This window comes from Pongo abelii, chromosome 22 (assembly GCF_028885655.2).
Source record: "Pongo abelii isolate AG06213 chromosome 22, NHGRI_mPonAbe1-v2.0_pri, whole genome shotgun sequence".
NCBI classification, from domain to species: Eukaryota; Metazoa; Chordata; class Mammalia; order Primates; family Hominidae; genus Pongo; species Pongo abelii.
Genome location: NC_072007.2, coordinates 22,904,090 through 22,926,436, shown reverse-complemented (window position 1 = coordinate 22,926,436; position 22,347 = coordinate 22,904,090). Strand labels below are relative to the sequence as shown.

General features: G+C 38.4%; 1 protein-coding gene across 1 annotated transcript in view; it reads left to right on the top strand.

Annotated features, from left to right (window-relative positions):
* The window catches only part of LOC100457340 (POTE ankyrin domain family member B-like), a 33,267-nt gene extending 12,862 nt beyond the window's left edge, over positions 1–20,405 (top strand). Inside the window, 5 exon segments of the mRNA XM_024239399.3 lie at positions 4,828–4,898; positions 6,304–6,348; positions 7,336–7,502; positions 16,148–16,271; positions 17,778–20,405. Of these exon segments, the coding sequence (XP_024095167.3) occupies positions 4,828–4,898; positions 6,304–6,348; positions 7,336–7,502; positions 16,148–16,271; positions 17,778–19,106 (1,736 nt within the window). The 3' untranslated portion in view covers positions 19,107–20,405.
* The last annotated feature ends 1,942 nt before the right edge of the window (positions 20,406–22,347 follow it).

Here is a 22,347-nt window from a genome sequence, read left to right as displayed (position 1 = left end):
GTGTCACACTAACAAAAATGCTAGTATGCTACCTGGTTGTGGACACCTAATACATTGTATAGTCCAAACTGTATGAGGACACCTTTAATTTAGCCATCTATTTATCAAAGAGCTTCTGTAAGTTAGGTTTTATAAGTTGCAGGAGACAAAGATGAAATAGATGTTTTAATCTTTAAGGTGCTCATAATAGAGCTGTCTCTATTTCATTTCTGCGCTTTTTCGACAGAATTTACAAAGAAAACATTTCTATTTATGTTTTCACCTGTCCACTTAACAAATAACTATCAAATTTCTTTTAGATACTAGCCGTTTTTTCGAATGCTACAGAACACAAACAATTAAAAATAAAGACAGGAGTTTGTTATTATCATTGTCATTTTCGTTATTTTACTACTTTATTCAGTGCTTACTGTGTGCTCTATGCCCACTGGAAGCTTATAATTATGATTTATTATATATTGATTATGTGCCAGACATATGTAATGAGGAATGAAAATTTTGGAAAAAAGTAGGTATGATTTAAGGTAAGCATGCAGAGAGAAAAGAATTTTTCTAGGTAAAGAAGCAGAAGAATAATGTTTGGCAGAAGGAACATGCAATGAGGTTGTGTGTTTGCCAGAAGGAACATCTAATGAGATTGCCTGTTTGGCAGGAAGAGCAGCAAGTGCAAAAGACAAGACGCTTGAGTGAACTTTGCAGGGTTTGTGAGCAATTCACTTTTGCTAGTATCAAAAGTGTGAGATACGAGAGGTTCGGAATGAGGTGAATACTTAGCTAAGGCAAGTTTATGATAGACTTTTTAATACTATAGAAATGAGTAGGTCTTATCCTGTGGGCCATGGGAAGTTTACCAGGTAGAATGCTTTGGACTGCAAATACTAGATGAGCAATGGCTAAAACAGTAGAACCAGAGTTGTTTTGTTTGTTCATTGATATCCTAGGATCCCACCTGTCCCTCTTTCAGCTGTGCTGTTGGCAGTGTTTTATTCACGTAACTGGGAGAAAACTTAGAAGCTTGCAAAGGCTTCCTGTAACATTTCATTGGCTGGGTCACAGTACCTGCTCATTTCCAAACCAGGCACTGGGAAGGAAAATACATGATTAGCTTAGAATAAACATTTCTCTTTCTGAGGCTGAGGAGGGGGATTGGGATAATAAATATCCCAATAGACTTGTGTTTCTTCTTCAAGAAAGAATAAGGAATGGCTATTGATAGGGAGCCAACAATGTTTGCTGCAGGGGCTCATTGGAGAAATTTGAGCAGGGGAGTCACAAGATTAAATTTGAGTATTAAGGCATTCTGGTTATGGTGTAAAACGGGTTAGCAAGCTTTTTCTGTAAAGGAGCAGGTGGGAAATATTTTAGACTATGTGGTCTCTGTCATGTCTACTTAACCCTGCTGTTGTCTGCTGTTGTAGTATGAAAGCCACCACAGTTATATGTAAGCAAATAGGCATGACTGAGCTCCTATAAAACTTTACTTACAAAGCCATAATGCAGATTGGATTTGGTCTGTAGCCTATAGTTTGCTGGGATTGATGGAAGGTTCTTTGCCATGTAAAGAAACCAGGAGACAAAGGAAGCTTTTGCAGTAGTCAGCTATGGTTTCCTTGTCATACATCCTTGGAGTAGCATCAATGTATTACAAGGTTTTCACCCGTCCATAGTGAAATAAATACGTCAGAAATCTCAATTACTCATTTTAATATGTTGGCCTTTGTTTTTTTTTTTTGGTGTTATGCTTTTTTCATTTGTTTAGCTTAATTTTTTTCCTGTAAGAAATAACATTAATAGTTGGCAGGTTTTTTTTTTTTAATAAAAGCCATTTTGTAAATGTTTATGTTCCCAGTGGCAATGGGAATACAAAGCAGAGGCAGAAGAGCGGTATCGTCAATATGATTTAGTGATAATTGAATGAGAAAGGCTTGGGGGACAGAGAGAAATCTCAGATGATGTACAGGTTTCCAGGTTGTACACTAGTATTTAACCTGGACTTGAGGAAGGAGTAGGAAACTTTCTGGTGAATACAGAAGAGCAAAAAGCAGCAGGTCAGCAGGAATGACTAATGTTTTTCTATGCATGTTTAATGGAATTTTCGTGTAGGATATTTTGAATAGGTAATTGGATAATCAGCATTTATAACTTGCATCCTACTAGTTTGACTCTCAGTAATAAGATTTGTCAAAGATCCAAGAATCTGAAAGTGGATGATAAATGTCCATGTGTATCACCATCCGTGACCGAAAGTCAGCATCCACAGAACACAGAATTGGGACAGATGAACTTAATAAATAAAGATGAATATCGGAGTTGTTCCTCTTAGGGAATGATACTCTCCATGACCTGTGTGAGTCACAGCTGCCAGAAAAGAAAGAGCAAGAAGCGTATTAAGGCAGCACAGCAGTCCTAGAGTGCCCTGCTTGGCTTCATGTCATAGTTCTGACTTCTAAAAAATCATTTTATGCAAAATATGCTTTGTGTTTTTCCCTCTTGCAGCCTGTAGCCAAACAGAATCCCTTTAGCAGGGCATTTTTGTGTTCTTCGTTTAAACAAAGCAACATATAAATAACAAAATGAAGAAAGAGAGTGTTTTTTGTATAGGCTAGTGTTTAACATAAACTTGAGAGTGCGTACCAGGATTATAGTTAGAATTTACATAGTGGGTAGGAAGACTAGATAGAAATCTAAAGTGCTAACTCAAACACAGTGTGGTTTCTTTGCTTTATTGTCACAGCTCTGACTTCACAACTATTAGTTAAATTCATATGCATTATAACTTTAGAAAGCACCTGCCCAAACCAAATATTAAGTGATTTATTATAATTTCTTTGACTTATTATAGAACTGATTTTCCACATGTTCATGAGAATTGAGAATTTGCTACATAGTATCATCTTAGCTTTGTCCACATGAGCTGTCACCTTGTCTTAATGAATAATAGTTCACTAAGAATATTGGTTTTGGCATTAAAATGATCTATATCTAAATGCAGATAGGACCAGGGACCACTCTTGAACATTAATGTCCAAGCATCTTAAAATTACACATAAGGCTTTCATTATCTGACTTCTTCCCCACTCTCCATCTTTAGCCCTTTTCCCTGTGTGCCCTTTCTCTGGCATTACTGAGCGGCTAGTAGTGCCCTACTCACTCATCCTTTTATTGTAGGCAAATACTTTCATTCTTTCAGGCCTCGCTCCCGCTCTTGCTGCTGCGTGGCATGCTGTCACCCTTTCCTGCCCTCTACCCCTTTTAATCTGGCTAGCCCCAATATTTAAATCTCTGCTTGGGCATGTGTTCTAGAAAAGCCATCCCTGACATGCTTTATTTTCATTCTTTTTAAACCCTAATGCCTAACATGCATTTAGCAGGACTCAATAAGAAATGTCTGAGTAAAATGTGAGTAAGATGATGCGCAAGACTGTCCTTTGCAGTTTTGGAGCAGAGGGGACAGATATGTGGAGGAATAATGTACAGTTCAGGTGATAAAGATGCAGTAGAAAAATCAGTGAAGTACTAAGGCAGCCTCAAGTAAGGAGGTACCTGTTTATCTGGGGAAAGACATGCAGAATCAAGGAAGACTTCTCATAGCATTGTTTTAAAAGATGAAAATAAGGCTGGGTGTGGTGGCTCACACCTGTAATCCCAGCATTTTGGGAGGCTGGAGCAGGCAGATCACAAGGTCAAAATATCAGGACCATCCTGGCCAATGGTGAAACCCCAACTCCACTAAAAACACGAAAATTAGCTGGGCATAATGGTGCATGCCTGTAATCCCAGCTTCTCGGGAGACCGAGACAGGAGAATCCTTTGAACCAGGGAGTCGGAGGTTGCAGTGAGCTGAGATTGCACCACTGCACTCCAGCCTGGTGACAGAGCAAGACCCTGGCTCAAAAAAAAAAAAAAAAAAGAAAAAAGAAAAATGAAAATAAATATGTCATAATAGTGGAGGGAAACATTTTTAGATATTAGGAAGACATTGTACACTAACAAAGGTGTCAGTAGTAATTTTGGAAATCATTTATAAGGTACTATTGTTGCAGAAAAGAGGAGGCAGGAGAGACCCAGTGGGTGAAACAAGGATTTCACTTAGGTGCGCACCAGCTCAGTGGATTTGCAGCCAAAAGCTGAGCCCTGAACAAAGACAGGGCTTGGCTTATGTAGGCAAGCTTACAGAAGCAGAAGAAAGGCAGTTAATCATATAGTGACAGTTTTGCAACCTCAGCATAGCTTATGACCTTGCAGCTGCAATGAAGGAAAACAGGAACTTGCAAATAATATGCATTTGTAAAAATAGCTATGAGTAAATGCTGAGGGGAAGGGGAGACAGTAAAGGAATTTGTTTTCTCACCCTTGCTCTGGGATGTCTGGAGCCCATACCTGTGGGCTCTGGCTTCTCAGGCAGGGTCACCACGACCTTTCCTGGGCCCTGCTTGTTACTATCCTTAGAGTCAGAGTAGCTAAGTGCAGGAAAACTTGTTTCTCTTTAAAACTGAATTTCCTTTTCTTTACATTTACTGCTTCACTATTAGGAAGTGGAGAACAACATACTGTGTTACCTTACATGCTTCTACTGTATTTTAAAGCTGTGTTTCTGGTGGTTTTGTTCATTTATGTTGGGTGGATGAATTTGTGAGTGAATGACAGGTGTCTCCCCAAGTGGTTTGTTGAAGTTTTGGAGAATTATTTCCTAAGTAACTATTTCATGAAAAACTAAACACTCAATTTATGAAATAAAATGTTGCCTTACATCTATTTTTATAAAGGCAATAGTTTTTAACTGTTCTAAATGGTTCATTTTAACTGAATATATGGATTTCCCAACAGAACAAGACTTAAAGCTGACATCAGAGGAAGAGTCACAAAGGCTGAAAGGCAGTGAAAATAACCAGCCAGAGGCATGGAAAATTTTAAATTTAAATTTTTGATTTAATGTTGTTTTCTTTGCTTTAATAATATTAAATAGTCCAAATGAAATTACCTTTCAGACTAGGTTTTGAGAATCAATAGATTCTTTTTCTATAGAATTTTTTAATAGATTCTTAAAATTTATTTTAATAAATTCAGCAATCTCATTAACAGAAGAATGAATAGATGCTAATTTAACATTTGATATTTAACTTAAAAAACATAACCACTATAAAATTTAAAATATTCTTATTTTACAATATTCTTACTTAAAATATTTTCATCTGCCTTTTTGATTAGCATATAACTAATCTTTCCTTTTGGAATGGGGCAAAAACAATTCTAGAACTTTATTTATTGTTTTATTTTTACAACACGCTAACATGATGAAGAAGGTAACATCAATTATTGGATTATATTATTAAGCAATAGAATTATGAACAATGTAACTCTGATGGTCCCTGAGCTGGATTCATGGTTAAGGAGTAATCATGGCCAGTGATTGAAAATCTGCAGTTTTATATTGTCAGTCACTGATACCAAGGTTAAAGATATATTCTGCCTTGTAGTCTCTCATTGAACTTAGCATTTCTGTTCAGGGAGGGAACCAGGTCATAAAAGCAACCCAACTGTCTATTACAAGAATCATGTCTTGCAGAATGGGACCTTTGGTGTTAGTGCACAAACACAATAACATTCTAACTTATTTCAGTTGCAGAAAATCAGTACATATTATTAAAAACTTTTATCTGCTCTAATTAGTGCACATTAGAATATATTAAAACTGGACTTAAGCAGATAATCTAGATACATAACACTATCATATTATAGTATATAATTTCAATTAAAATTTAAGAATTTGCATCTCCTTCTGTTTGGTGTTGATTTCAGCTCCTAATAGTTTAAAGGGTGCCTACAATCCAGTTAGGAATCTTTTAAAAAAGCAATTCAGTGCACTGTAGGAGCTCACTAGTTAGGGTTTCATGAGGTAAACTCTTTTCAAGTGAGGAAGCCTTTGGAACACTACAAATCATCTGCTAATTCATTTTTGGTAGATTTAACACATAACAAATTAAGTTTAGTCCGAAAAAATAGTGACCAAGTTAAGTTTGCTGGTTCATGTTTTTCTTTTCCCTTTGGCTAAGGTGAATTATTTTTCACATGTTAATCAGAAGCCAGTGATGTGGCAGTAGCTAAACATAGATTAAAAATTTAATTCTTAATTTTAATTATTATTTATTTTAATAGTTAAATTTTAATTTTAATTATTTTCTAATTTTTCATTGTCCATGCTTGATTACTTAAGAATAAAATTTTTTTAAAATATGCACTCCAAAAGAGGAGACATCACAGAAATACAACAAGCAAATTAACCTTCTGTTTTTGCATCTGCAGAAAATGTTTCAAGAACCAGAAATAAATAAGGATGGTGATAGAGAGGTATACCTTCATATTCAAATGTTTGTGTTGAATTAGATTTTTACGTTATGTTGTTCAACAAAGTGTAGTAAGTGTAGGCATACATGATCCTATCATGTAAGTAACATAAATCATCAGTGAAAAAGTTAATATTTAACTCAGAAAGAATTCTGTACATTGAGTTTTCAAGAGATACAAACCCTAGAGATGTTCGTTCATGATTATGGAACAATCCTGAATGGTGCCATAAAATGATAGGTAATGCCACTTTAGGAGCTTTGGACCAATCATTTTATCTTTCTTGGTTTTAGTCTGATAATCAATAAATTATGTGGCTAAAGAAGATTAATTTCTTATTCTGTGTATCTTCCAGCTAGAAAATTATATGGCTATTGAATGTGAAATTTGGGGAGCATCTCATTTTCTGGAATTCCACGTTTGCACCTCAGCAGTTTCACTCTGCTCCTTGTGTTGTGGCAAAATTTGGTTCCCATGTTTCAGTGAGCACCTTCGTGTTTTTGATATCCCAGGAACCAAATGAAAAAAGAATGCTCAAAGGCAGTGGGGGAGAAGAATATCTTAGCACAGAAAAGGGCAAACTTCCTTTCTATTCCTGAAGCCCCACAGTGTCTCATCCTCTAAATGTGACTGTTTAATGTAAAATCTAGGTAGTAAAGACAGAAGAAGACACATTTTGCATCCTTCTTTGTCTTTTTATTTGTGTGTTCCCACGAGTCAAATGGGGTAAATACATATATAAGATTCTGAAGAGTGATTGAGAATAAAAGCACAAAATGAAGGAGGGCCCTTTTTGAATTTTGGAAAATTATGTTTTATTCATTGAAACAGAAATGAAGCAAATATGGTAATAGTTCTCTATATATGATCAAATTTAAGTGTGAAATATTTTTAATGACAAAAATAATGACAAACTGAGTTAATTGATAAAACCTTTTTAGGTTTTTTTAATTCAATAAAGTGATAACCATCCTTAATATCCCACTCAAGGTTGAAGAAGAAGTGAAAAAGCACAAAAGTAATAATGTGGGATTACTAGAAAACCTGACTAATGGTGTCGCTGCTGGCAATGGTGATGATGGATTAATTCCTGAAAGGAAGAGCAGAACACCTGAAAATCAGCAATTTCCTGACACTGAAAGTGAAGAGTATCACAGGTAAGCCTATGGCAGCATTGAACAGGAGATAACTATGTGCTGTCAAACTAACCCTAATTTGGGCTAATATTCATGATGAACAAATTTTATAGTTTTACTAGGATATTCAGCCTTGCCTGTTAATCAGAAAAATGAAAATCAGCAAACAATGAGTTACCATTTTTTCCAGTCATTAATTTATTTGAAAAATAACCAGTATTGGCAAATGTGAGGGAAAAGGCATTTTCTTTTCTTTTTAGTGAACTTTTCTTTTAGCTTCAAGGGTACGTGTGCAGATTTGTTATATAGGTAAAGTGTATCATGGAGATTTGGACTACAGATTATTTCATCAGCCAAATAATAAGCAAAACACCTGAAAGGTAGTTTTTCAGTCGTCTCCCTCCTGCCATGCTCCACCTTCAAGTAGACCCTGGTGTCTGTTATTCTCCTCTTTTTGTCCATGGGTTCTCATTGTTTAGTTCCCACTAATGAGTAAGAATATGTGACATTTGATTTTCTGTTCCTGCGTTAGTTTGCTTAGGATAATGGCCTCCAGCTCCATCTGTGTTGCTGCAAGGGAAATGGTTTCATTGTAAAAGACATTTCATACACTGTTGGTAAATACATTTTGAACATTAATTTAGTAGAGTATTCACAAACATATATAACATGAAGGATATGTAATATATGTAAAGGATATTTGTATAGATTTGTTACATACATACTTATGTATAAGGACATTTATTACAGCATTATTATATCAAAAAGATGGATCCTTATCAATAGGAAATTATCCTTATCAAAAGTAAACCCTTACCAATAGGAAATAGCTCAATTTTCATACCCAGAAATTAATGTAGTATGCAGCCATTTTTTACAAGTGAGGTTAGATCTAGAATATACTGATTATTTCATAATTAAAATGTATTTAAAGCATTAGTGATAACACATCTTAAGATAATTTTGTAATATTTGCTGTGTTGAAAATGGAAGCTACATGCTACATTGACATTGTACCTTGTTAGCAACAAGATTGCTAGTTATTAAATTTTTGTTGTCAGTGCCTGAGTGCTAAAATATTGGACCCTCAGTCTGAATATTGCCAAGGGATTGTACATGGGGATTTATATTTAATATAAACATTTCAGTATATTGGATAAAACTTTTATTAAAATACATCAAAGATCTTTCATCTGCTAAACCAGGAGTTGGCCAGCTTTTTCTGCAAAAAGCCAGTTAGTAAATATTTTAGGCTTTGTGGACTACATATATTTATTTTCTTAAGACAGGGTCTGGCTCTGTTTCCCAGGCTGGAGTGCAGTTGTGTGATCATGGCTCACTGCAGCCTCGACTTTCTGGGCTCTAGTGATCCTCCCACCTCAGCCTGTCTACTAGCTGGGACCACAAGTGTGCAACATCACACCCAGCTAATTGACACTATGGACTGTAAAGTGAATAAGCATGGCTGTGTTCCAAGATACTTGACTTACAAAAACAGGTAGTGGGCTGGATTTGGCCCATAGGTGCTTATTTGCTGACCCTTGTGCTAAAAGGAAGGTGCTGCTAATGCAGTGACTCTTATTTGTAAAAGTGCCTTGCATGTGTGAAATTATCCTTCCTTTGAGAAACGGATATATTTCAGTATTCACCTCACCATATTTTTTCCACAGTGACTTCATATAATTTTAAAAACTTCATTTATAAAATAAGATTATTTTCTGCATTTCTCCCACTTTATTCCTGTTAATAGAACTCAGTATTTTACTGTGATCGATTACTTTGTGTATTTGATGAGTGTCAGCTGTCCTAGAATTGGCTGATTTCATCAAGCAAGAAATACTCTCCTTGAAACTTTTAGTATTTCTTCATCTTGTAAGCATGAACAAAATGATAATCAGCTTATGTAATCTAGAAATGTTCAAGGCAACTTTTATTCTATAGTTTTAAGAATTTAACACCTCGGTCTCGCATTTGTAATGGCACATGTGTATAATTTTTATAACCTTTAAAATATATAATTGTTATATAAAATTTGAAAACTACACCTGTTATATAAAATTTGAAACTATTTGTCTATTACTTTTCCATGACTGTGGAAGAAAATTACAACATTCTCAGTCATGACTCCTAAGTATGATGTCCTTAAAAGAACTGTCTACACTCACGAACTCAAATTTTCTTTTCATTCACTCTTGATCTCACACCAGTGTCCTCAGTTTCAGCAGTCCTCCAATGTTGTTTTTCCTCAAGATTATCACTAATTTTTTTCTGTAATAAATCTGTGCATTTTTCTTACACCTCATTTTATTTAATCTGTCAGCAATATTTGAGCCAATGGAGGGCATCTCCTCCCTAACGGCGTCTTCGCTTGGCTTTCAGGACCTCACCCCCTCAAGCTTTTCCTCCTGCCTTTCTAGTCCATTCATCATGGTCTGTTTTGCTTGCTCCTCCTCATCTTTCTCCTTTTGGACATTGTTGTTTCTCGTGGCTCAGTCCTCAATCTTCTTTATCATAACTTTTTTTTCTTTTTTTTTTAAGATGAAGTCTGGCTTTGTCCCCCAGGCTGGAGTTCAGTGGCACGATCTTGGCTCACTGCAACCTCTGCCTCCTGGGTTCCAGCACTTCTCCTGCCTCAGCCTCCTGAGTAGCTGGGATTACAGGTGTGCGACACCATGCCTGGCTAATTTTTGTATTTTTAGTAGTGACAGGGTTTCCCCATGTTGGCCAGGCAGGTCTCAAACTCCTGGTGTCAGGTGATCTGCCTGCCTTGGCCTCCCGAAGTGTTGGGATTACAGGCATGAGCCACCGTGCCTGGTCCCTTGTGACTTTTTCTACTGCGTATATACTAGTGATTTCCAAATGTATGCCTCCAACTCAGATCTCTTTCCTTAATTCCAGATCTCTATATCAGCCCACCTACTTGACAGGCCTAGCCTATCAGATGTAGCTACCTAATAAATAGATATTTGATTAGCCGTTGGGTATCACACACTTGTCAGATCCAAAATTGGGCTACTGATTGCCTTCCTGAAATCTACACCTCATGTAGTCTTTCCTACTTTGGTTAATGGCAACTCTTCCAGTTGCTCTGCCAAAAACCTTGGTGTCATTCCTGACTCATCTTTCTCTCTCTCTCGACACTTCACATCTAATCTGTCAGTAAATCTCATCATGTCTACCTGAAGAATATGTCCAGAAGCCAGTCATATCTTGTACATCTGAGCCACCATCATCTGCAGTCTAGATGAGTGTCATAGACTGGGAATTGATAGTCCTGCTTTTTAAAAACTTCCTCTTTAGTCAATTCTTAACTCAGTGGATGTATTTAAAACATAAGTCAAATTGTGTCATTCCCCTTCCCCAGCCCTTCTGATTGCCTCCCATTTCACTCTGAGTATGTGTCAGATTTCCTCCTAATAACTAAAAGGCAGTCAACCATCTGGCATGTTATCTCTCCTGCTTAAACTTCTGTTTCTTATCTCTTTTGCTCTGTTTCAGCCACACTGAACTTCTTGCTATTCCTTATCTATCCCTAGTGCTTAAAGACACCAGGCACACCTCTGCACTTAGAAGTTCCCTGTGTCCGGAATGCTTTTTCCCCAGATATCCTCCTAGCTTACTCCTTCCATTACTTCAGTTCTTTACTTAAAATCCCCTTTCTAAGAAGAAGAAAAAGGGTAAAAAGAAACACAGTAAGGAATAACCACTTTCTGAGGAAGAACCATGTACCAGCGCAATTCGTAGTCCAGAGAAAAATGAAGAAAAAGAAAAAGAGATAACGAGGACTAACAAAGGAATTACGATTGTATCACCAGGACGCATGAGGCTTAAGATTCAATTGGGAGTATACCAGGGATGCTCTCTAACGTAATTGAGGGAAGGTTCAATGAAACAGTGATTTATCATCTCTAACTTCAAACCTATTTGTGTCTTGACATCAACTCTGTTAACATCATCATTTTTTAGTCTTTGATGTACAAATAAAAGTTTCTTTGTATTAAAGAAAAATCCTCTTTCTCACCAGGGACTTTTCTGGCCATCCCAACTTTCCCACCACCCTTCCCGTCAAACACATAAACATTTCATTTTCCTACTTTAGTTTTTCTCCTCTAACGTACTGTATATTTTGTCGTACCTGTCTGTTGTTATTGTGTGTTTATCTCACTCTCATGAATAGGGTTTTTATTGTTCATTACCATATCCTCACTTCCTAGAAAAAGGCCTAGCCTATCAGATGTAGCTACCTAATAAATAAATCTTAAATGAATGAATGGAGTTTATCCTGGGTATATTGTTTGATTGATTCTCACTTAAAAAATGTTTGACAAGGTTCATTTTAACAATTTTGCCTGGTAATTATATATATGTTTTAAAATTTTTTGGCTTTTTATAATAAGCTACATTCTTTATATTAATATTTTTTCACTTAGGGAGAAATGTCCAATATTGTGGTTATTCACTATTCTTTTACTGGTAATCATGATAATTGCATTTATGGTAAAATGAGTCAGAGGAATTGCAAACTTTACTGGTATTTTATGTATTTAGAGACAGAGTCTCGCTCTGTCACCCAGGCTGCAGTGCAGTGGCGTGACCTCGGCTCACTGCAACCTCTGCCTCCTGGGTTCAAGCAGTTCTCCTGCCTCAGCCACCTGAGGAGATGGGATTACAGGTGTGTGCCATGATGTCTGGCTAATTTTCGTATTTTTAGTAGAGATGGGGTTTCACCCTGTTTGTCAGGCTGGTCTCAAACTCCTGACCTCAGGCAATCCACCCGCCTCATCCTCACAAGGTGCTGGGTGGATTACAGGCGTAAGCCACCACGTCTGGCCACTAGTATTTTATTTAAAAAAATATTAGGGTGGTAAATGTAATGGACTCACAAATTCTTTCCAAGGGATTATGGACCTTCGGTATTTGAAATAAAAAGACAGTTGGAATTTTTTGCTTCGGATAGTAAGACTATACTGGTCAGGCACTGTCTATTCTGATGGAGCAGCTGTTGCTGCTTGGCTGTCTTTCAGAGGCCAGCTGCTCACATTGATATTGGTTGGTGAGCAAGGCCAATGGTCATTGATCGATTGACTAGATCTTGAACTTGCTCTGGGTGGCTTCTTGTTACCATGGCTGCAGGTCAATTCTTTGCTAAGTTTGAGTCTACTTTAAACAGAAATTTTCTGTTCAAAAGTTGCCTTCCATTAACTATGTTCAAAATGAAACTTTTTAATATTTCAGAATTGTGGATTTAAAGTTTTGGTTATGATGACTTGGTTAATAATAACTCTCACAAAGATTTTTTTTTTGATACATCGTCTTAACCAGAAGAGTTCTTTGTATAATTTATTTCTTAAAAATAATTGTTTTTTTTTGTTTTTGGTATTTTTAGAAGCTTTTGCTCAAGTCCTAACATAATCTCCAGTAGGAGATTTTAGTCTGTCAGTTCATGTATGTCTATGATAGTCATATTCTGTCTTTTTAAATTCTTTTTCATGTTCACTTTTTTCTCTGTACAGTAATAGTGATATTGTTATACATTTTTATCTCATTAAAAAATAGTTACAATATTCTGCTGGCAAATCTAGCTTTTTATATATTTTGACTGAATAGGTTAAAAGTGAAGAAAATTTACCAGATCATTTTATTTACAAACAAAATCATAACAAATAAAAATTACTATTTTGAATGATAAATAATGACATTTAGATATTTTAAAAATAAGGATGCCCCCCCCAATAGTTTGGCTTTGTGTTTCCATGCAAATCTCATGTCAAATTGTAATTCCCAGGTGTTGAGGAAAGACCAGCTGGGAGGTGATTGGATCATGGGGTCGGTTTCCTCCATGCTGTTCTTGTGATAGTGAGTGAGTTCTCACAAGAGCTGATGGTTTCATAAGGGGCTCTTTCCCCTTCCATTCTCTCTCTCCTGCTGCCTTATGAAGAAGGTGCCTGGTTCCCCTTCACTTTCTACCATGGTGGTTAAGTTTCCTGAGGCCTCTCCAGCCGTGCATAACTGTGAATCAATTAATCCTCTTTCCTTTATGAATTATCCAGTCTCAGGTATGTATGTGTATGAATTACCCAGTCTCAGGTATGTACATATTTATATGTGTGAGTGTATATACACACATGCATATATATGATACATATATGTGATGTGAGATATATATATATGTATATATCTCCATTTTCTTTATTCCACTCATCAGTTGATGGACACTGGTTGATTCCATATCTTTGCATATTGTGAATTGTGCTGCAGTAAACATAGGTGTGCGGGTGTCTTTTTGAGAGTACGATTTCTTTTATTTTGGGTAGATATCCAGAAATAAGCATGCTGGATAAAATGGTAGGATCTACTTTTAGTTCTTTGAGAACTCTCCATACTGTTTTCCATAGATTTGTATGAATTTGTATTCCCGCCAGCAGTGTATCACTGTTCTCTTTTCACCACATCCACAACAACATCTGTTGTGTTTTGATTTCTAATAGTGGCCATTCTGGCTGCAGCGAGGTGATATCTCACTGTTGTTTTATTGTGCATTTCCCTGATGATTAGAGAGATTTAGCATGTTTTTATATGCTTGTTTACCGTTTGTACATCTTCTTTTGAGAAATGACTACTCATGTAATTTGGCCACTTTCTAATGGAATTATTTGTGTTTTTCCTGTTGATTTGAGTTTCTTGTAGGTTATAGATATTAGTCCTTTGTTAGATTCATAATTTTCAATTTTTTTCCCCATTGTATAGGTTGTTGGTTTACTCTGATGATTATTTCTTTTGCTGTGCTGAAGCTTTTTAGTTTAATTAGGTCTTATTTATTTATTTTCATTTTTGTTGCATTTGCTTTTAGGGTCTTCATCATAAATTCTTTGCCTAGGCCAGTTTTTTCAGGTCTTAGGTTTAGGCCTTTAATCCATCTTGAATTAATTTTTGTATATGATGAGAGATAGAGATCCAGTTTCATTCTTCAACATGTGGCTATTTTTTTTTTCCCAGCACTATTTACTGAATAACCTGTACTTTCTCCAGTGTATGTTTTTGTATCCTTGCTCAGAGATCATTTGGTTGTAGTGGCTTTATTTCTGAGTTGTCTATTCTGTTCCATTGATCTATGTAGCTATTTTTATACCAGTACCACACTGTTTTTGTTACTGTGGCCGTAGAGTATAATTTGAAGTCAGGTAATGTGATGCCAACATATTTGTTCCTTTTGCTTGGTATGGCTGTTGCTATTCAGGCTCTTTTGTGGTCCTACATGAATGTCAGCATTTTAAAATAATTCTGTGAAGAATGACATTGGTACTTTGGTAGGAATTGTATCGAATGTGTAGACTGCTTTGGGCACTGTGGTCATTTTCACTATATCAGTTCTTTCAGTCCATGAACATAGGATGTATTTTCATTTGTTTGTGTCATCTATTATTTTCTTTAGTGGTGTTTTCCAGTTATCTTTATATAGATCACTCACCTTTTTCATTAAGTATTTTCCTAGGTATTTCACACTTTTTTGCAGCCACTGTAAAAGGGATTGGATTGTTGATATGAACTCTTGGCTTGGTCGTAGTTGGTGTATAGTGGTGCTACTGATTGGTATTCATTAATTTTGTAACCTCTGAGACTTTACTGAATTCATTTATCAAATATAGGAGTGTTTTGTAGGAGTCTTTAGGGTTTTCTAGGTATAAGATCATATCATTGGTGAAGAGATAGTTTGACTTCCTCTTTTCCAATTTGGATGCCCTTTATTTCTCTTGCCCAATTGCTCTGCCTAGGACTTCCCAGTTTTATTCTTAATACGCATGAAATAAAAGTAAAATGGAAAGTGCTTAACGATGAGTTTATTTCACATCTCTCTCTCATACACAGATAAAATTAATTCAAAATCCTATGTTAAAAACATAATATTAGACCCTGTCTTGTTCTAAAAGGAATTTCTAAGTTGTTTATAAAATACATAAGAATCAAGAATACAAGTGGAAAGTGTTTCCAAAAAATAAACATAAAAAGTATGAGTTACAGGCCACAGACCAGTACCAGTCCCTGGCCTGTTAGGACCTGGGCCACACAGCAGGAGGTTAGAGGCAGGTGAGCAAGCAAAGCTTCTTCTGTTTCCAGCCACTCTGTTGCTCGCATTACTGCAAAAGCTCCTCCTCCTGTCAGATCAGTGGTGGCATTAGATCGTCCTAAGAGTGTGACCTGAACCCTGTTGTAAGTTGCTCATGCAGGGGATATAGGTTGTTCACTCCTTATGTGAATCAAATGCCTTTATGATCTGTCACCATCTCCTGTCACCCCCAGATGGGACCATCTAGTCACAGGAAAGCAAGCTCAGGGCTCCCACTGATTCTACATTTTGGTGAGTTATATAATTATTTCATTATATATTAATAATAATAGAAATAAAGTGCACAATGAATGTAATGTACTTGAATCATCCTGGAGCCATCCCAAACCTCAGGTTCCTGGAAAAATTATCTTCCACAAAACCAGTCCCTGGTGCCAGCATGGTTGGGGATACCCGGTTAACAGATGTGAGACCCCTTTGCCTTGTCTTGGAATAATGTGCAGATACACATTGTGTGAATGACATCTGATGGCGCCATCTTGCCCTGTAGATCATTTTAGGGATACCTCCAGTATTTCATGAAAATTAAAATTTCTTCTAGTGACGAACAAAATGATACTCAGAAGCAACTTTCTGAAGAACAGAACACTGGAATATTACAAGATGAGATTCTGATTCATGAAGAAAAGCAGATAGAAGTGGCTGAAAAGAAAATGAATTCTGAGGTATTTAGTTATTTTCAAATGTTTTTATATGTGTATATATTTTTTAAAAACGATATTTTGGAAATATAAAGGATTTTTAAGTCATATATATGTGTGTATATATTCTGTATATCCTTTGTCATGTATCTGTATATGTACATATAGGATAAAGCCATGTTCTTAATTCAACTCTATTTGCCTGCAACAGTCAAGTAGTGATCTTCACAATGGCCTCAATCCAAAGAAGAAGCATTTGATATTTTTCATAAGAATTGCTGATTTTCCCATATCAAAAATAAGTTTTGCTACTAAAAAAAAATTTTCCAGTTTTTGGACATTAGTTTTTTAAAAACATGTTAATAGAGAAGTCAATTGATTGTTTTCACTGATAGGAAAATAGGAAATGTATAGCTGGGTCAGAGGCCACATTGTGGATGTCATCATCCTTACTTTTGTGGAGAAGAACACTTTGCTCCAAGTAGTTTCTCATTTCAATGTAAAGAGGTTTGAAAACAATGACATGCCATGGTACACATTTAGTGATAATTTATTGATAAGTATTTTGTTCCTAGAGAAATAGTTCCATATATTTCCCCTATTTCACAGTTACTACTCTTTCAAACATTATAAAGAGGAAATAAAAGTTATCACAATGGCAAATAATCTCATGATTTCTAAGAAAATCTCTATAAGTTGTATCTTACTTACCATTCATATTTTGAAACAAAAGGCTTCTTTTGTATTTATATATTTACACCACAGAAGTAACTGTGGTTTTGTGGAGGATCACTAGAAGTAGCATCAGCAGACCTGGGGAAAATCCTGCATCTTGTATATATTTTTTGACCTCTTCTTTTAAGAATCACGATCTTAAATGAGTTCAGTATTGTATGTAGAAGTGCAATGCTTAGATACACATGTGTACAGTGTAGAAGGGTACAGTGCTTAGATTTAAGTTATAAATAAATATAATTCTTATAACTGAGTATAAAAATATTAGAAATGTAGAATATCGGTAAAATGTTCTTCAGTAAAAGTAACTTAAAGAACTTTGAGAAATTGCTTCTGTCCAAATATATGCATAGCTAAGGCTCTTAGGATGGTGTGGTTGATAGATTAGATATCAGAATATAAACCTAATCTTAAAAATATAGTCAAATGTATTAATCTTATATTTTATGCCTCTGGGTTTTTTGTAACTCAGAGAAAGGCTTTTTTTAATTCTGAGATTCTTAAAAATCCTCTAGTGATTTATTTTTCATCATCTTTAAATAAATATTTAAACTTTTAGGAATTCAGGAGCAGATTCCTAAAAGTTTAAATCTTTATTTAAAGACTATGGAAAATAAATCACTAGAGGAATTTACACTCTATTAGGTTTGAAGTTTTGTCCAGTTTTTTCCAGTTAAATATCCACTATGGGGATTCTTTCATTATACAAATACAGATGTTATTTTTTAATTTCAGAAGAAATCATGATATATCAATCTATTGAGTGCTAACTAAAAGTTCCCTTTGTTTACTTAGCTTTCTCTTAGTTATAAGAAAGAAAAAGATCTCTTGCATGAAAATAGTACATTGCAGGAAGAAATTGCCATGCTAAGACTGGAACTAGACATAATGAAACATCAGAGCCAGCTAAGAGAAAAGAAATATTTGGAGGAAATTGAAAATGTGAAAAAAAAGAATGATAATCTTTTAAAGTCTCTACAATTGAATGAGCTCACCATGGATGATGACACCGCCGTGCTCGTCATTGATAATGGCTCTGGCATGTGCAAGGCCGGCTTTGCAGGCGATGATGCCCCCCGGGCTGTCTTCTGTTCCATCGTGGGGCGCCCCAGGCACCAGGGCATGATGGGGGTCATGCGTCAGAAGGAGTCCTATGTGGGCAATGAGACCCAGAGCAAGAGAGGCATCCTGACCCTGAAGTACCCCATGGAGCATGGCATCATCACCAACTGGGACGACATGGAGAAGATCTGGCACCACACCTTCTACAATGAGCTGCGTGTGGCTCCCGAGGAGCACCCCATCCTGCTGACCGAGGCACCCCTGAACCCCAAGGCCAACCGCGAGAAGATGACCCAGATCAGGTTTGAGACCTTCAACACCCCAGCCATGTACGTGGCCATCCAGGCTGTGCTGTCCCTGTACACCTCTGGCCGTACTACTGGCATAGTGATGGACTCTGGTGACGGGGTCACCCACACTGTGCCCATCTATGAGGAGAATGCCCTCCCCCATGCCACCCTGCACCTAGACCTGGCTGGCCGGGAACTGACTGACTACCTCATGAAGATCCTCACCGAGCGTGGCTATAGGTTCACTACCACGGCCGAGCGGGAAATCGTGCGTGACATCAAAGAGAAGCTGTGCTATGTTGCCCTGGACTTCGAGCAGGAGATGGCCACGGCGGCCTCCAGCTCCTCCCTAGAGAAGAGCTACAAGCTGCCTGATGGCCAGGTCATCACCATCGGCAACGAGCGGTTACGCTGCCCCGAGGTGCTCTTCCAGCCTTGCTTCCTGGGCATGGAATCCTGTGGCATCCACGAAACTACCTTCAACTCTATCATGAAGTCTGACGTGGACATCCGCAAAGACCTGTACACCAACACAGTGCTGTCTGGTGGCACCACCATGTACCCTGGCATCGCCCACAGGATGCAGAAGGAGATTGCTGCCCTGGCGCCTAGCACGATGAAGATCAAGATCGTTGCTCCTCCCAAGCGCAAGTACTCTGTGTGGGTCGGTGGCTCCATCCTGGCCTCGCTGTCCACCTTCCAGCAGATGTGGATCAGCAAGCAGGAGTATGATGAGTCAGGCCCCTCCATTGTCCACCGCAAATGCTTCTAGGTGGACTCTGACTTAGTTGCATTGCACCCTTTCTTGACAAAACCAAACTTCGCAGAAAACAACATGAGATTGGCATGGCTTTAATTGTTTTCTTATTTCATTTTTTGTTTTGTTTTTTATTGGCTTGACTCAGGATTTAAAAACTGGAATGGTAAAGGCGAGAGCAGTTGGTTGGAGTGAGCTTCCCCCAAAGATCTACAATGTGGCCGAGGACTTTGATTGCCCATTGTTGTTCTTTTCAATAGTCATTCCAAATATTGTGAGATGCATTGTTTCAGGAAGCCCCTTGCCCTTCTAAAAGCCACCCCACTTCTCTCTAAGGAGAATGGCCCAGTCCTCTCCCTAGTTCACACAGGGGAGGTGATAGCATTGCTTTCATGCAAATTATGTAATGCAAAATTTTTTGAATCTTTGCCTTTAATACTTTTTAATTTTGTTTTATTTTGAATGATCAGCCTTCGTGGCCTCCCTTTTTTGTACCCCAGCTTGGGGTGTATGAAGGCTTTTGGTCTCCCTGAGAGTGGCTGGAGGCAGCCAGGGCTTACCTGTACTCTGACTTAAGGAGAGTTGGATAAAAGTGCACACCTTAAAAAAATTCAATGAGGAAGCATTAATAAAAACAGTATTTCAGTACAGTGGACAGCTTAGCATGTTGACAACTGAGAATAAAATGCTCAATTCTGAACTGGACAATGTGTAAGACACAACAACGAAACACTGGAAATGGAAATTCAATTACGTCATGGTAGACTGGCTACTGCTCTACATGATCGTGACCAAAGTCAGATAGCTGAAAGAGACTTCTTTCCAGAGAACAAGACATGAACAGGTTTATTTACAGAAGACAATGAATTCTCATTTATCTAACCTAAAAGATTACAGATTCTTTCTCAACAAGTCTAATGTAGACAGTAAAATCAACAGGCTAAAAGTTAAGCTCCATGAAACAAGATAAAACTCTGAGAGAAAAGATGGGGCAGGCCGCCATCTTTCCCGTTCAGGCAACTTAGTCATTCCAGCCTGCGGGCTTTGGAGAGTACAAATCCACCAGGGACAGAAGAGATCCCACAGCACAGCATAGGTGCTTTACCAAATCATGGCCAGACTGATTCTGTAAGCAGGCCCCTGATCCTGTTCCTCCTCACTGGACAGGACCTCCCATCTGGGACCTCCAGCTACCCCCACCAGCATTCCTTTGCCAGTGTAAATTTGAAATGTTCCTGGGACAGAGCTCCCGGAGAGAGGGGCAGGCCACCACCTTTGCTGTTTGGGTGACTAGCCATTCTGGCCTGCAGGCTTTGGAGAGCCCAAGCTGACAAGGGGTAGAAGAGATACCTCAGCACAACACAGCCACGCTATGAAAACGTGGCCAGACTCTTGCTTAAATCAGTCCCTGACCACATTTCTAGTCAGCGAGTGAAATCTTTCAACCAGGGTCTCTGGCTACCTTGACTGCTGTTCTCTGGCCAACAGAGGTCTCAGGTCTCCCTGAGTCAGAGGAGCACATGGTCATCTTTGCTGTTTGGGCGACCCAGCCATTTCAGCCTTAGGGCTTCAGAGTGTCTGAGGCGGCCAGGGGCTGATGTGAACCCCCAGCACAGCACAGCTGCTCTATAAAAACGTGGCCAGACTTTTTCTTTAAGCAAGTCCCTGTTCTTGTTCCTCCTGACTAGGTAAGACTTCTCAACTTGCCTCCAGCCACATCTTATAGGTTTGTTCAGATTGGCAACAGGTTCATATCTCAGTGGTACAGAGCTGCCAGAGGAAGGGGTAGGCTATCATCTTCCCTGGAAAATACGAGGCAATTAGGGACTTGAGGGGACTCCCAGCATACTACAACAGCCCTTCAGAAAAGTCGCCGGACTCTGTACTTGATGGGCAGGTACTCCTAGGCTGGGTCTCTAGCCAGCCCACCACTGGAGCTATTAAGCCAGTAGCAACTCGGCAGTTCCTTGGACAGAGCTTCCAGGAGAAAATGAAATCCTTTCTGCCACTGCCTTTGCAGTGAACTGCCCTTGCTACCCTCAGAAGATATATCAAGGGAGCAAAGACCCTAAGTGCCATATCAACACCTTCAGTAAGCTGCAGTGACCCAAAGAACAAGCCAATTCATCTCCCATGGGTACCACACACCCTCCACTACTCATCACCAGACAGGGAACCCTGGCTTGGGCCCACAGCACAGACCCTCCATCCTTGGCTGATTATACTAAGTGATTGCTAACTCACATGTCTCTGGGATGGAGCACCCAGGAGATAAGCAAAGTGGTGGAGCAGCAAGTCAGGTGATGTGGAGCCCAGAAGGCAGGGACAGCTATCTCTCTAGGGTCCACTTGCCCTTGTGAGGCACTTTATCCCAGCACTTTAGGAATGCTGAGGTCAGACCAGCCACATCTCATGTGCAAGATTGCCCAGCAGACATCAGGTCCGAGAGTTCCCCTTTTAAAAAAGGGGACTTGCTTAAAAAAGAAGTCTAGCCACATTTGTGTAGAGCAGCTGTGCTGTGCTGGGGATTCACTTTTGAGAGAGTTCTCCTCTGAGACCTGGTCTCTGGAGGCTGGGCAGTCTTGCACATGAGATGGGGCTGGTCTGATCTCAGCACTCCTTAGTCTACTTGCCTCTCCCAGGACCCCAGCCTGGCCACACCTGCTTACAGGGCACTCTCGGATGCCCACACCATAGCTTCCATGCTAGTGGACCATACCTGATCAGTGGAGAGCTGCAGCAAGGTGGCTCCTACAGCCATGCACCAGCCTGCACATTACCTCTCCATACTGCAGCCCTTTATATGGAAACTTCCTACATCACTTCGCTGTGTGTATTTACACAGGTGGATTTTGCTTTACTTGTCCTGACAGCACACAGGAGTGCAGCACACACCCCAACCCACATCAAATGCCATTAAAGAAAAGAAATTTCAGCCCAGAATTTCATGTCCAGCAAAATTAGGCATCATAGTGAAGGAGAAATAAGATCCTTTTCAGACAAGCAAATGCTGAGGGAATTCAGTATCACCAGATCTACCTTATGAGAGCTCCTGAAGGAAGCACTAAATATGGAAAGAAAAGACCATCACCAGCCACTACAAAAACGCACTGAAGTACACAGTCCCGTGATGCTAAAAACCAACCACACACATAAGTCTGCAAAATAACCAGTGGACAGCATGACGACAGGATCAAATCCACACATACCATTACTAACCTTAAATGTAAATGTGCTAAATGCTCCCATTGAAAGA